At 35.5% G+C, this 16598-nt stretch overlaps 2 protein-coding genes across 28 annotated transcripts in view; both read left to right on the top strand.

Annotated features, from left to right (window-relative positions):
- The window catches only part of LOC114328347 (28S ribosomal protein S9, mitochondrial), a 30187-nt gene extending 27437 nt beyond the window's left edge, over nucleotides 1-2750 (top strand). Inside the window, exon 2 of the mRNA XM_028277177.2 lies at nucleotides 1751-2750. Coding sequence (XP_028132978.1) covers nucleotides 1751-2691 — 941 coding nt within the window. The 3' untranslated portion in view covers nucleotides 2692-2750. The remainder of the gene's footprint in view (nucleotides 1-1750) is intronic.
- A 4527-nt stretch (nucleotides 2751-7277) lies between these two features.
- The window catches only part of LOC114328343 (cytoplasmic dynein 1 intermediate chain), an 86996-nt gene continuing 77675 nt past the window's right edge, over nucleotides 7278-16598 (top strand). For 25 of the 27 annotated variants that reach the window (XM_050650988.1, XM_050650974.1, XM_050650963.1 and 22 more), the window contains exons 1-3: nucleotides 7278-7455; nucleotides 7759-8071; nucleotides 15687-15820. In XM_050650988.1, the coding sequence (XP_050506945.1) occupies nucleotides 7776-8071; nucleotides 15687-15820 (430 nt within the window). In that variant the 5' untranslated portion in view covers nucleotides 7278-7455; nucleotides 7759-7775. The remainder of the gene's footprint in view (nucleotides 7456-7758; nucleotides 8072-15686; nucleotides 15821-16598) is intronic. The other 2 variants (XM_050650936.1, XM_050650888.1) reach the window with 1 other exon arrangement.

Genomic DNA, 16598 nt, shown 5'->3' with positions numbered 1-16598 from the left:
ACTTATCTAAAGTTTTAGTTGAAAATTAAAGATTTTGTTGGAAAAACCCGCTTTTTCCGGGGAAAGTTTTCGTCGGAGCGAATCGGGGAAAACACGTCTCTATGCAGAATTTAATTGCGGAGAGTTTTTATTTGAGTGTTTTTGGTGTAAAGTTAAAATCTTTGGAGTTATAGAGCAAAATTTGAAAAAAACACGATTTTCGGGCGCCCTTTTGTTTATAAAAAAAGTAGCACACTATCTGCGGACTTTGCATACCTATATTATTAATACATACAATAATAAGATTCGATTCCAGCAATAAAATTGCTGGTAAATAACTTTTCCTTGTATTTTGCTAATTAGCCCAGAGTATAAATACTTGTATGGGCTATGCCACAAATATACGACTGTCTTTTATTATCGTGACAACGAATATTTTAGTGTGCAACATAAGAAGTGCGAAAGTAAATGGCTCTAATAATTGTTCCAATAAACAACAATGTGTTTTGCAATTTACTTTCGTTCTTCATAATTTGCACAGTAAAATATTCGTTGTCGAGATAATCCACAACAGTCGTATGTTCGTGGAATAGGGTATACTTGTCTGTTCCTTTAATGTGTTAACATTCGTCTATTTCCAGCTGTTTTATTTCTGTATTCTCCTTTGTTAGGTATTCAGTTTTCTTTAGGCTTATGTCAATCCCATTCTTTGTATATTCCTGTTCCAGTTTTCTCATCATAAAGCTGAGATCATCTTCGTCTTTTGCCATCACTATTTGGTCGTCAGCAAAACTTAGGGTATATAGGTATTCGTTTCTTACTGCTATACCCATTCCTTCATACTTTCTTTCCCATGGGTTAAGAGTTTTGGTCAGGAATATTTTGAACAGGGTAGGGGATGTGGAATGTGGAGCAGCCCTGTAGTAGTCTCTTTGTCATCTAAAATGAACTGACTATTCTATTGCCCGTTTTAATAGCTACTTTGTTATTCTTTTAGAATGCTTTTATTGCTTTTATAAATATTCGTGGAACTTCGATTGCTTCCCATAGCTTGGTTCTAGGTACCGAGTCGTAGGCCTTCTTGAGAACTACAAAAGTCAGATGGACGGATCTATTTTTGGACATTCTTTTTTCTATTAGTTGTTCGACCATGTAAATGTGATCTAAGCATTCTTTCCTCGCTGTGAACCATGCCTAGTAGCCTGGTCTTCCCTGATTTTCTTCTTTATACACATTTCTGATTTTTCCTTTATGGTCTTTCCACACAGTCTACCCATAGACAATATAATGCTGATTCCTCGATAATTTTTGCAGTTTTTTCTATTTCCTTTCTTGATATATTGATGTCATTATATTGCGTGTAGCATGCAGAATAGCTTTTCCAATCCATTTTTTTATCAATTTATTTGGTATTTCGCCAGGGCCTTCTGCTTTCAGTTCATTGGAGTTTTCATCATTATTTTTACCTCGGCTAGACTTAATTCGACTTCATCATGATATAGATTTCTATTCCATGTATTTATGTTTCTTTGAATTGGGGTGGTTTTCGGTTAGTAATTTTTTATAGTATTCTTGCCATTTGTTTTCTTTGATTTGAGTGATCTTGATTTTCTCTGTTTTATTTCTTTGGAGCAACTTAAACATATGCCATGACTCTGAATTTCTCATTCCTCCTATGTGCTGCTCTATCTCTGAGCTTGTTTTCCCATCTCTCATTTTGTTCATTTGCCACTTTTATTATTACTTCTATATTTTTTTTATTTTTTTGTAGGTAAAAGACATTTAGCTAACATGATGGGGGAAGATCCTGAAACATTCACCCAGGAAGATGTGGACAACGCAATACAGTACTTATTTCCTAGTGGTTTGTTCGAACCGAAGGCTAGACCTCACATGAAACCTCCAGAGGAAATATTTCCACAAAGAAAAGCTGCAGAGTTCGATGAGACTGGTAGACCTTATCATTTTCTGTTCTACACAGGAAAACCTTCATACTATCAAGTATTACATGACTTAACGAGTCATATAAACGATCTTATTAAGTTTGAAGATACCATGATTCGAAAAAACCTACAACCAGATCCCAATTTAACATTTAGCATGTCTGGTTTTCAATGGTTAGATAAACAGTCTCTAGAGACAAAATTTGTTGAAACGCTAAAAGAAAAAGACTACGAATATTTTATTACTTCGTTGGAGAGGCTCAGTGCTATGCCATATTCCTACAAAGTTAAAGATTTTATTCTAGAATATGCTAATCCACTCATTAATAAAGTTCAGTCACAAGAGACTCCGAAAGCCAATATAGACAAAGACGGAAGACAGTTCGTAACTATATATGAATGTATGAGGAAAAGATCTCGAGGCGACGTCACAATTAGGTTACCAGGTACAGGAAAAATTTCTATTAATGGAGAAGATATTACCTACTTTAAAGAAGACCAACCGAGAGAACAGTTGCTGTTTCCTTTGATATTCACCAGCATGCTAAACAAAGTGGATGTTGAATGTAATGTTGAAGGCAGTGGTGAGTCAGCCCAGGCAGGTGCTTTGAGATGGGGCATTGCTACTGGTTTAAGAAGTTTCGTAGATGAAGAAATGGTTGAGAAAATGAGACTAGCTGGACTTCTCACGAAGGACTTCAGGACCAGGGAAAGGAAGAAGCCTGGGCAATGGGGTGCTAGAAGGAAATTTACTTGGAAGAAGAGATAAATGGATGTTGTGGTTGTACATAATAGAATTGTAATTTGTGTAATAAATTTTTTTGTACATATTTGTATTTTAATTTCATTGATTTTACTTTCAGAAATATAGATAGATGAATATAGAAATATATTACGTACATACATACATAAATATAGATATATTTTGAAATACATTTTCCTTCTATAGATTACCTCCTCCCTTCGAAAGAATGTAGTGGTGTCCTGTTGTGTGGTTCTTTTCATGAGCATTTTTCAGTGCGTCACAGTTTTTCGATTTCTCTCTAACGCATTAAATTGTATGTGACAGAAAAAAACGCACGTCTCTGATTACATTTCGTCGGTGACATTTATAACATTTAATCTAGTTGTCAATAGATGGCGCTAATAATATAATATTAAATAATATTATATTATTCCATATAAAAAAAAATTAATCTGTACAATTTATAAGACTATACAAATCAAAGAAAATACCATTTTACTTATAAATGTTTAAATTGAGAAAATTACTGTAAAAATGAATAAAACACCTTAAAAGCTATGACAATAATTATCTTTTATGTTCAAATTATCTTTTTTATAATATTCCGCAAAACATTCGCACACATTTTGCTAATACGAATATTCGTTACATCACTACTGTACTCTACTATAATCTCAATTAGGTACAGTAGCGATATTGTACCTATATAGATAGCAGAATGAATATTGGTTAGTGGTATACAATTCTGTTAACTACAACATTATTGTATGTAGGTAGGTACGAATTATCGTTAATGTTTGATGTTGGCGACGTATACGCATGTCTGGTTGATTACGAGAAAGCGTTTGATCGAGTAGGTGCAGCACGCTAAGATGATGCAAATACTAAGAGAAGCAGGAATTAATAACCATGATATGAAAATAAACCTTTACTGGAATCATACTACAAACCTCAGAGTTGAAGTAAACACACCGAATATATGAAAATGTGACAATCTATACTTTATTTCACGTTAAGAATAGAACATTGCGGAGATAGCCCCATGCATTTCTTATGAACAATAGAAGCGCGCCGATGCCACGCCGTACTGACTAAAATGAATCGTATATCGGCAGTCGAATAGCCACCCGTGCCCGAGAGGTCAACACTGATCTCTATAAGCGTAACGTTCTATTCTTAACGTGAAATAAAGATTAGAATATCAGATATGCAGATGACACCATTGTATTTGCGGATAACCTAAAAGACCCACAAGTCATCCTTATGAACAAAATCACGTATATTATAGTCAACATATATGGACTCAATATAACGTAAAGAAGACAAAGTTTATGATCATTAGCAAGAAAAAGATAACAGAAGGTCAACTCTACATCAACCAAACCCATGTAGAAAGGGTGACGCGCTACAATAACCTTGGCACCATAATAAGTAGGTACATAAAGAATGGACCATAACAACCAAGAGATAAGAGCAAGAGCGCACATCGGAACAGCTAGATCCACCTTCAACCGGATAGAGACCTCCTTTAAGAGTCACAACCTCTCTCTTGTCATAAAAGTAGGATTGCTGCGATGCTAGGTACGCCTTCTCTGTCCTTTTTTATGGTGTAACGGGTAGCTCTTTCAGGACGACAGATTCAGTAAAACACAGGTTAAAAATAAAGTAAATAAATTTAAGATAATTATATACCTACAGCTTAAAACAAATAAAATATAATTCCATCTTCTTTAAAGGAAAAACAATATTAAACTTTATTACAGTCATCCGATCATGACAGCAAGATTCAAATGATACGATAAACAGCACAATCTATTATTATACAATAACAATCTCGCTACGTTAAATCAACATAGCCATATACGGAGACACCGCATTTCACTTCAATGCGACACGGCTGAACAGCGACACGCAGTTGCTCGTTCCTCGCTACTATGGTGGACGTGGACGCCACTTCATCACGGTGGCATCCACTTAGGCACAGTTCCACGACTGATTTTCTCATTCTCCTGGCTCGTCTTAAATATGCTCTCGATGCCCTCTCCTTCGGCTTCTAAAAGCGGTGCTATGAAGAAGGAATGCGTTAACACGGACACTCCTCCGATCGTCTCTGATAGATCAGCTCCATCGCTTGCCGTGGCATCATATCGTTACAATGGTGTGTCGAATTATGGAACTTGAACGAAGATACGTACAGAAAATTGGAAGCATTCGAGATGTGGCTCTATCGGAGAATTCTTAAAATTCTGTGGACTGACGGGGTCACAAATTAGGAGTTCCTCAGAAGAATGAAGAAGAATCGAGAGGTACTGACCACCATCAAATCTCGAAGGTTAGAAAACTTCGGACACATAATGCGAAATGAATCCAGATATCCCCTTCTATAAACCATCCTACAAGGAAACATATCGTGGGAGTACTGGGAAAATCCACTAACTCCATTTTTTCAATTTTGACATTTTAATAGCATTAAATCCACAAACATCAATATGTTAACAGGCAAAACCGTGTACCTCCAAATTCGTCATCCACCGTGCATAAATCGGTACTTTCAATGACAAAGAAAATCAACTAACTCCATCTTTTTCTAAGTTTTCATGAATAAAATAATGTTTTTCCACATATTTTTATGTACACACCACCTTTGGTTAACATCCTTTAAAATCATATCCAGGCACCAAAACTTGAGTGTACCCGATTTTTAAGAGGTAAGCCATAAGGTATTGTAATAATGTTTAAACGCGTTTTTCTCAAAACGCTACTTTTATGAGTTAGTGGATTTCCCAGTACGCCCACAATATTTGGAAAGCGAGGTCCCGGAAAAGGAACATCCTCAAAAGAACCTCAGAACCTGGTTCAAAACAACATCTGTGCTGCTTTGTCGCACTCTGCTGCAGATAAGATAAAGATTGCCATGATAATCTCCAACATTGGTCACCGATAAGCACATCAAGAAAAGAAGAAAAAATTTTGGATATTAGTTTTTTAGAAATAAAATTATAAAAAGTGGACCACTGTGTAGGCACTTCTATTTCGTGTAGTTTGTCTTCCGAACATTTTTTTCTAATAATACCTAGAGAGATATTATATTAAATAATGTTCGACTTTTAGGTCTGGATCCCGCGTATGAAAAAAAAGTTGATTAATAGCAAGCTGAAAATTTGTTAATAACTTAAGGGTGTCTAGTCGGATAAACTTTGATATATGGGAACACTGGAACAGGGGCCACAGATGAGATGGGTTGATGATATTAAAAGAGTAGCCGGAACGAATTGGAAATATGTTGCTCAGAATAGAGACCGATGGAAGGAGTTGAGAGAGGCCTATGTCCAAACGTGGACGATAGAAGGCTAAGAAGAAGAAGGAACAGGGGCAGTTTTATTTATGGAACAGGTTAAAAATTTTGGAACGGTCAGACCACGAAAACGGCACATTTATTTTGTCCGACAGAACAGACTTAAACTCTCCGAACAGAGATTAAACTCCCATGCAAAAATCAGACTGCTATTTATCACCTGTCATAATTCCTGTTATTTGACATATTCTACATGTTTCACTCATTAAAACGCCCATTTGGTGATAAATAGCAGTCTGATTTTTGCATGAGGTTTAATCTCTGTTCGGAGAGTTTAAGTCTGTTCTGTCGGACAAATAAATGTGCCGTTTTCGTGGTCTGACCGTTCCAAATTTTTAACCTGTTCCACAATTAAAACTGCCCCTGTTCCAGTGTTCCCATATATCAGAGTTTGTCCGCCTAGACACCCTTAAGCTATTAAAAAAATTTCAGCTTGCTATTAATCAACTTTTTTTTTCTTCGTTTAAAATTTTTTTTTTCTTGCTTAAAACACAAATCTACATATTAATATTTCATCATAAATGTATACAAAATAGTCCCAACTCATCATATGGCGTAGGTATATTAATATTATGTAACAAGAAGGGTGCGCCTGTGAGTTGCAGGTTCACAGACTCGAGAAAGTTTTACAAATATATACATTGAAGATAAGAAACATGACTATTTGTTGAAAAAATAGTTACATATTTGTTTATTCTAGAATTAACGCCCCATTTTATTTGGTTTTTATTTTAATGGTGAACATAACTGTACAGTATTATCACTTCCTCCTAATACATCGATGGAATCTTGTTTATTTTAGCTTCGGACGTAGAAGCCAACCTACACAGGAATTTATATTATAAAAATATTTCAAATAGCTGCGGAAATGCTCGAGTCGACCCTGTACGATATTTACTGTGAGTCAGCCACACATGCCAGTGTAAATTATGCTTTAGTAGGTCGGTTAAACATTATTTAAAAAAGAAGAAGACAGAACACAAGACAAACGAACAAACCCGTTCAACTGTCAATTCCGTCCAATCAAAAACTTTACATTTTCACTCCGCTTTCCTCATTGGTGGTGATACTGCATGCGTTGCCATACAAAGAATTGACCTTAATGCACATGAATGTACTTCTTTATTGATTAAAATGCAATTAATTAATGCAATGACAATCCCCTGCAATATGAGCCCCCAAAATAGATTTTACATATTTCTTTATAAATATAAATAAAAAGCTGTCTTTTGAGTAAATATTGATGCATTGTCAAATATCCATTCCATTACGTCACCAGCAAACGAACATAATGTAGATTGACAGTTGGGCGTTTTAATAAAATACTCTTTATTTTTTTAAAATACCGGACTGGTCCAATCTTACAATAAACTATTTAACGTAGTGTAGTTTTCGTAATTTATTGTTAGTGATAGTTTTTTTATACAATTTAGGTAAGCTTTCCCACAATCGAATATAGAAGTAACGGTAACTAGTGATGGAAGGCATCCGTGATAGACTCTGGAATATGCACTTTCGTACAAAAATAAAAGAATCTTCTGTCTGATGCACCACTATCGTTTTAGTTATTTTGGGTCGAATCGGCGTAGTAGTTTGTGTACCGACTCCAAACCATTGATTTTTCCTACCAGCTAAAAACGCATGTGTAGAGTCGGAGAGAATCGACATGTCTTTTTATTCCATGACTCACTAGTTACCATAAGCCAATTCACAATTAAAAATGGATGTGATTTTAGATAGACCCAAACCGAGTATGGCAGACAGAAAAGCGGAATTAGAACGTAAGAAAGCCAAACTACAAGCACTGAGGGAGGAAAAAGATCGAAGACGTCGGGAGAAGGAACTGAAAGAGGTCGAGGAGGCTGCTAGCAGAACTCTTCTGGGAGGAGGTGGCGATAGGAAAGAATTAGACGATTTGCTAAGGGAAGTTGGTGTAGCGCCTGTTTCTGAAGTGTTTTCTAGTATATCCAGTGCAAATTCACTCACGCCAGAGCCTAGTCGAAACCACACACCAGACACTTCACTGCAACCGCATATTTTAACCAACAAGTAAGATATTTTGCATTGATAATTTCTAAATATTACCTTGCTCATTAAAAATACTGATTTAATCATTGCCAATGTATTCTTCAACATCCGTACTGGTATGATTGATTTTTTTGTGATTATTATTATATCTTTCGTTAACAAAATTATCGACTGTTAACTGTATTGATATATTTATATGACAGTCTTCTTCTTTAAGTGCCGTCTCCCAATCGTAGGTTGGATATCATCATCACTATCTTTACGCTATCTACTGCTGCTCTGAAGAGTTCTATTGAACTGCATTTAAACCAATCCCTCAAATTCTTCAACCATGACACTCTCCTTCTTCCTATACTCCTTCCTCCTATCTTTCCCTGTATTATCTTCTTCTTCTACGGCGCTAAAGCCCAAATTGAGCCTTGGCCTCCTTTATTTTTTGCCTCTACCCTTGCTTGCCTGTGGCTGCCCTTCTCCATACACGGACTCCTAAAAGAGCTTGTGCGTCACTGTTTACTGCGTCTTCCCAGCGCTTTCTTGGCTTTCCAACTGGTCTCTTTCCCTGCATTCTAGCATTCAGTGCTCTTTTTGGTAGCCTATCCTCTCCCATTCTTATCACATGTCCGGCCCATTGCAATCTTTGTAGTCTAATGAAGTCTGACAGGGGTGTTTTCTTATAAAGTTGATAAAGCTCATTGTTGTATCGGCTTCTGAAGATTCCGCTTTCCCTCACAGGTCCTAGTATTCTCCTCAGTACTTTCCTTTCGAATGTGTCAAGTTAGTTTTTTGATGTTTCTTTCAGGACCCATGCTTCACTGCCATAACATGCTATTGGTCGAATTAAGGTTTTATAGATTCTCATCTTTGTATTTCGGTGGTCATTTTTAGACCGAAATATATGGGAGAGGGCAAAATAAGCTTTGTTTGCCTGCGTTATTCTCTTTCGTATTTCTCCATCTTCTGATCCATCGGCATATAGTTCTACTCCCAGGTATGTATTATCAGTTATTACTCCCCGCATTATCAGTCTTAGCATTTTATATCACTGTCCTCTCATTACGTGACCCAGATATTGCAACTTTCTTATTTTTATTGTATTTATTAATTCATATTCTTTGTCCATGTATCGCAATACTTCCTTGTTCGATTTCTTCTGTGTCGATGCTATTCTAAGCATCCTCCTGTAACACCACATTTCAAATGACATTACAAAACACATAAACATTGTGGGGGGATCCTATAATAAAGAAGGATATTGTAGTCTCTCACATTATTTTGAACATAAAAATACAAATGAATTAAATAATTTAATTCTGAAATCTTTAATTGGGACATCAAATTCGTTCAGGTCTTCTTAATTGCTGATGTTCAGGTTTAAGCGGCTGATGTGGTGAGAGTAATACATTCTTCAGCACTTCAGCAGGAGGTTCATTAATGGGTACCAGTTAACAGTAATGGGTATCAGGATGATCAGATTCTATCATTGGATCCACATTTTCATTGATAGAGTTTGGATGCAAATTAACTGGAGGAATTGAAAGTTGGATAGATAGCAGAAGATGTAGGGTAGATTCTTGATTTTGTGGCTGATAACGAATTTTTATTTTTTTTATTTATTTATTTATCCACGGGAAAACCCCATTAACAGTAAAAATACAATAATACAATAAAATTACTTGTGGTTCGTTTAAGGGGATATATTATTATTCTTTATGGTTACAATGGTTTTACGAATTTGGTCAAGGTGACGTTTTAGACAACAGCCATCATCAAGTTGGACTTGGTGATTTAATCATCAATCTATACTCTTTAATCCGGCACCTGCCACGTGGCTTTGCAAGGCGTCAACTGCCACGTGGGGTGCTCACAGCACCCCTTAAAAATTTCCTGTGATCTACTTGTTTAAAAAACAAAATAATGTGTTGAGTAGAATGTAGAATGTACAATGTAGAAAATGGGGTGGCCAATAGAGCCTGATACACTGCGACCTTAGTAGATCTATTGTGTTTCCCCTTTCTTTTAAAGCACTTCATCTAGCTTAGTCCTCTTAATGAGACTTAACAGCCTTGATAGTGGCCTTTTCATGTAGCCTGGTGCTTCCGGTTTTTCCTCACTGAGTTCTAGAAACCGCACTCATGCGAGACCTTCGCAATGACACAGAACGTGTAGAGCGGTTTCCTCTTCTTCCAGACAGAACCAACAGGTGTCCTCTTCTGTCAGGCCTATGAGACTCAAGTGTCTATTGAGTCTACAGTGTCCAGTCAGCAGACCCACTATCATTCTGACAGTGCTTCGACTGCGCGAAAGTAAGTCTGTTGTAAATTTAGCCGAATGTCCTTTGATGAACTGTTTGGCCTGCCTCTGTCCTGCCCTTTTTATCGTATTTGCGATTCCAAAGACGGGTTCCGGACCAACCAGTGGTGTAGATGCGCCTTCTCGGGCCAATTCATCGGCCTTCTCGTTGCCACGATGACCCTTATGTCCCGGCAGCCAGGCAAGTGTCAATCTGTTTCGACTTCCCACCTGAGAGAGGACACTCAAACAGTTCCATACCAGCCATGAATCGACCTGTACCGAACTGAGAGCCTTCAGAGCCGCTTGACTATCCGAATAGATAACGATGGAGTCGTTATCTAGATTTCGACTGATTAGTTCCATAGCGCCCCTTTGTATAGCAGCTACTTCGGCTTGAAATACGGTTGCATATGTCCCTAGACATACCCGGACTTCCGTCCTTGGTTTTAAGCCATATATTCCAGCCCCTGTTCCTATATCGGTTTTGGAGCCGTCCGTATACCATATTGAGTTTGCCGTTGAGTAACACAAGAATATAAAAAAACATGTTTTATTAACTTATTAGCCACTAATATGTTATAAAAGCTAAAAATAAAATGAAAAAGGTGTTATAAGCAAATTAGCAAGTACCAAGCCATAATAAATGAAGTCAAGTAAAATTTCTAAAAAAATTAAGATTTAGTGAGTATAGAGTATATATTAATAATTTAAATAAGTTATTTCAATAAAAAATGTAAATTTGACTTGTTTATCAAAAATACAAAAAAAAATTTAAGCTTAAAGTGCCAGATGATGACACCCCAATTCGAGTTTAGGGCTACAAGTTCAGAATGACACTAAATAACCACTTCAAACGCTAACACATCTATGCTATATAATATTATAGAAAGTTACTATAACACACAGCACGGTTACCAAACTTGAAATACCAAATATTTGATAAAAATGTGTTATGGGGTGCTGGTAGCACCCCACGTGGCAGGTGCCGGGTTAACAATTGCCATATCGGGTACTGCCCAGTCAGATACTTTCCTTCTCCACTGCCTGATGTTCATGGTTTTGAGATCTTCTACTATGTCGTCTATCCAAATTTTACAGGCCATTATTTTTAAGTGATCAAGCCAGTTTGATCTGTGATTTTACAAATCTAACAATATGTGCTCTCTGCATTAGTTCATCCAGCTTGTAGTTCATTTTAATTCTCCACGAACAATCGCTGCAATGGGTTGGTGTATCATCCTTATATCATCCTTAGTATTTTGCGCTCAATAGAGCAGAAGGTACTGGGTTCTTTCTGTGGTGGTGGATAAACTAATTTCAGGGCTTTCTTATGGAGTTTTTGGTTTAAAATTTTGTTAATTGTTTGTTCGTTATAGCCATTGTTTACTGCTATTTGTTTAATGATGTCCAGTTCTCTCTCGAAGTTATTTTTTGACATGGGAATTTCTGTCAGTCTATGTATCATGCTATGGTAGGCTGCTAATTTGTGTTGTGTAGGATGGGATGATGAATTGTGTATAGTTGTATCAGTATGGGTAGGTTTATGATATACACAACACTGATATACAGACTACACAACAAACATGAGTTCTCCGTATATCATAAACCTACCCATACTGATACAACTATACACAATTCATTAGTGGCGACGCGTGACTTTTCCTAAAGTGTTACCAAAACCAGATGCAAAAAATCTTACTTAAAAAATGAAGATATGGCTAAATGTATACAGAGTTGGGATAAAGTATGGAACCAAGCAAATATCTTTGAAACGAAAAGAACTATATTTATGAAACTTTGCATGCAAGTACAGTGACGCAAAAGGCATCTGATGCCATATTTTTTGTTACGACTCCACTTCCGGTTTCACCGGAAATACCCTTAACTTATTTACTTTAAATGGGACACCCTGTATATTTTTGCAGGTTTTAAAAGAACTTGTTATTTTTAATTCATACATACCATGTTTGGAAGAAAAAACTATTAAAACAAGAAATAAATCTCTGTACAGTTAAAAAATAGGTTAATTTATTTACGTTAGACCAATGATATTAAAAATAAAAAAAAATAATTTCAAATGTTGAAAATGTTTGCTGTTCACGTCCTGACAACGTGCAAGCCTATAAATAAATTCATGAGTCACTTTTTGCAAGATTTCTCCACGTATATTAGTTCGCATTCATCAATTATTCTTTGTCTCTGATCCTGCAAGCATGTTGGACGCCTAACGTAGATTTTAGATAATCCCAAAGAAAAAAAATCTAACGGGTTGAGGGCTGGAGAACGAGCGGGCCACTCTGATTCCTCTACGTCCAATCCATTGATTTGGAAAATTCACTTCAAAAAATGAAAATTTACCATAACCGATTATCATTAACATTTCAATACGATCTTTTTCACCTAAATGAACAATTTTTAATATAACTTATTTCTGTCAATTAGTTCAGTAACAGTTTTACCTACTATACTAAATTCAAATAAGTCATGCAGTGGATGTAAACAACAATTTTAGTCTACACTACAGTATAGATGGTACTCGTTTATTTCCTACTATGTTGTAATAATACAAAAAATTATCTACAGACACTTTTTAACAAATTTTTTCTACCAAATTTGGTATGTATGAATTAAAAATAACAAGTTCTTTTAAAATCCGCAAAAATATACAGGGTGTCCCATTTAAATTAAATAAGTTAAGGGTATTTCCGGTGAAACCGGAAGTGGAGTAGTAAAAAAATATGGCAACAGATGCCTTTTACGTATCTGTACTTGCATGCAAAGTTTCATAAATATTGTTCTTTTCGTTTCAATGATATTTGCTTGGTTCCATACTTTATCCCAACCCAGTATATAGCTTCAATAATATCATTTTGTATATCACTTAAAACTCTCGAAAAAACAGTTGATGTTTCTAAATGTTGGCAAAATTCCCTGTAATTGCTTCGAATGTCAGAGCCGTCGCCCTCAAAATGACCACGAAACGCTAATTCTTGTTTGGCCAAAAACATACGGTATCTATTATAAGTGAGCTAAGGATATGCCTATTTATTTTTTTAACAAAATCATTATGTTTAGCAATATTTGCTTTAAAAGTTTGGTTAAGAGAACTTTCGATTCTTGTTTTGCCAAACTGAATCAAATTGGGTATACACCTTACATGTAGGTAACGGAGAAATTTCATGTCTCTTTTTTTAAAACTCTAAAACTATTTAAATCGTGAACCTGGTCCACCCATTTTTCTGTAGAAACCAGAAGACATGGCCAACAATACAGTCTATTTTTCTTGCAACCACATAACCAAGGATTTTCACTGTACCAACTAAATTTAAAATATCGAACTACTTTTTTTGATTCCTTTTTTAAATTGTTTAAAATGGGTCTTTCATTTTCAATAATCTCATTTTTTTCAATCAGAATTACTTTTCAAGTAGTTGATCGATTACGCAACGACACTCATCCATGGTGAACTGCACGCACACTTTTTATAGGTACTGTAACCAAATTTAAATCTGGTAACAGCCTTACTGATATACACAGCGCGCTTACGCCCGTCGCTCCTTCAAAATTTTCAGACACTAGCCGGTCCCGAGCCGCCCGGGCGACAGAGAGATAACCATTCATTGTAACCACAAATGAGACTGATAACAGAATATAATATAATAAAGTGCAACTGAGTCACATAAACTCGCCAATATTTTCGTGTGTCTACGAGTAGTTGGCTATTTACTGAATTAGGTACTATTAACACATTATATAATAATATATTTCTATTGGTAAAAATATAGATAAATGGAATTATTCATCGTCATAAAATATTTATTTGCAAGATTTTTAACTGTTACCAATGGTAACAGTGGTTACATGGTAGTGATGTTGAAAAAGTAACAATTCGTTACAAAGTACTCGTTACTTACGAATACTGAAAGTAACGATTACTGTACAGAGAGGCAAATCGTTACTTTGATTACTCTGATTACTTTGTATCAGAGTGAGTAACGACTATTGTATCTACTTTGATTACTCTGATTACTTCGTTACTTCGTACCAATCGTATCAGAGCGAGTAAAGACTATTGTATATATTTTGATTACTCTGATTACTTCATATTAATCGTATCAGAGTGAGTAACGACTATGGTATCTACTTTGATTACTCGGATTACTTCGTACCAATCGTATCAGAGCAAGTAACGACTATTGTATCTACAACCAGTACACTTGATTACCTTCTAGTTTCTAGACTGACCAAAAAAATGTGGAAATGATAATGTTTCTACAGTTGTCATATCTGTGATAATGTTATATCGGAGTACCTATAAAAAATACCTACCTACTGAGCAGTACCATTCTCGATTTGATTACCGGTACTCAAATACAAAAGTAATCAAAGTAACGAATACAGTAAACGATTACTTTATACAAAAGTAACGATTTGTAACGAATACTCGAAAGTAACTATAATCAACAACACTATTACATGGACGCTTCGCCAGTGCAATTCATCATCCCATCCTACACAACACAAATTAGCAGCCTACCATAGACTGACAGAAATTCCCATGTCAAAAAATAACTTCGAGATAGAACTGGACATCATTAAACAAATAGCAGTAAACAATGGCTATAACGAACAAACAGTCAACAAAATTTTAAACCAAAAACTCCATAAGAAAGCCCTGAAATGAGTTTATCCACCACCACAGAAAGAACCCAGTACCTTCTGCTCTATCACATATATACTGGCAAGATAACAGCAAAAATAGCCAGATACATAAAAAAGAAAGGAATAACACCAGCTTTCAGAACTAACAACAAGTTAAGCAAATATATTAAGAACAATAAGAGCCGAGGGAGAAAACAACTGCAGAGTGGTGTTTACAAACTAACTTCTGGTGACTGTCCGAAAACTTACATCGGCCCAACTGGCAGAACCTTTGATAAACGGATAGCAGAACACAAAAGGGCTTTCAACAAGAGAAAAACAGACACATCTACATACGCACTTCACCTTCTAGATCATAATCATTCTTTTAATGAACAGTTTCAAATTCTGCATATTCAAAATAAAGGCCTTAAGCTATCTTTATTAGAATCTATGGAAATTAATAAATTGAAAAATAAAGATATAATTCTGAATGACCAACTCGAGACAAACAGCTCCCCACTTCTCAACCGCTTCAGTTAAAGACTTTAAAAAGGCAAACACATCACTTGAGAAACGCACTCTGCCGAAACAGCTGTAGTCACATAGTTGTAATAAATTTTGTGGAAGTATAAAAAACAAACGTTTTCAGTGTTTTATTGTTAGATAACTAATACTTATCTTTATTTTTTTTCTCTTATAGTGTAACAGCTGTAAAAAAGAAGCTTCCCCAACTTACAGTTGTTCCAGTACAAACTACAAACATTCCCCCCAAGGAAGTTGTTGTCTACACGAAGCAGACCCAGACAACAACTACTGGACATGATGTCAGAGACGGTAAGCTCAGAAATTATACATTTTTATTACGTTTTAGAAATATTCATCATCGATATATATGTTACAAAATATTTGTTGTTGATACCAACTTTGGTAGGTTTTTGAATGCTGATATTATATCGTTTTGTTGTTTGTTGGATAATTTACATTAGAAGTTATTTATTTTTGGGTTGTAGCTGCTTTTTTTAGTTCTTTGGGTTAGTTAGTTTATGTTTTAGTAGAAACGGCTGTCTAAGTCCAGCATTACTAATGTTGATAACACAAATGGTAGAAAGCTGCATTTTACCAAAGAAAAGAAGAACATGTACCTGAATGGAGACAATCCGAAGTGACGAATTCGAATATTGTTAATTCATTTTAGTATTTTTGTTGGAAATATGCCTTTACTTTAATTTATTAATGTTTTATATTTTGAGAACAATTTCCAAATTGGAAATTGAAACATCACATAAACTAAATTTAAAGTAAAATTGTATCTTATTCCCAACAAGAATGCTAAACTGCATTAGGATGACCCAAGGAAATAGCTTCAGAACAATATTGTTGATTAAGATACCTTAAGGAGGTAGGCGCAAAATCTGGGTCCAATGCTATTTAAATGCATTCATTTTTTTCGAATCCTGATAAAACTAATAAGTATTTTTGAACAATTTAAATGCAGAATGAAGGATTACATTATTACCGAGGGCTAAAAGTCCTTGAAAACTTCTATAATGTTTATTTTAATAAGTTACAAGGGTGAAAAAAAAATTTAGCGTGATTTTTAATTTCATTCAAA

Source organism: Diabrotica virgifera, chromosome 1 (assembly GCF_917563875.1).
Source record: "Diabrotica virgifera virgifera chromosome 1, PGI_DIABVI_V3a".
NCBI lineage: Eukaryota > Metazoa > Arthropoda > Insecta > Coleoptera > Chrysomelidae > Diabrotica > Diabrotica virgifera.
The sequence above is the reverse complement of the archived record's forward strand: the minus strand, read 5'-3'. Positions and strand labels throughout refer to the sequence as shown.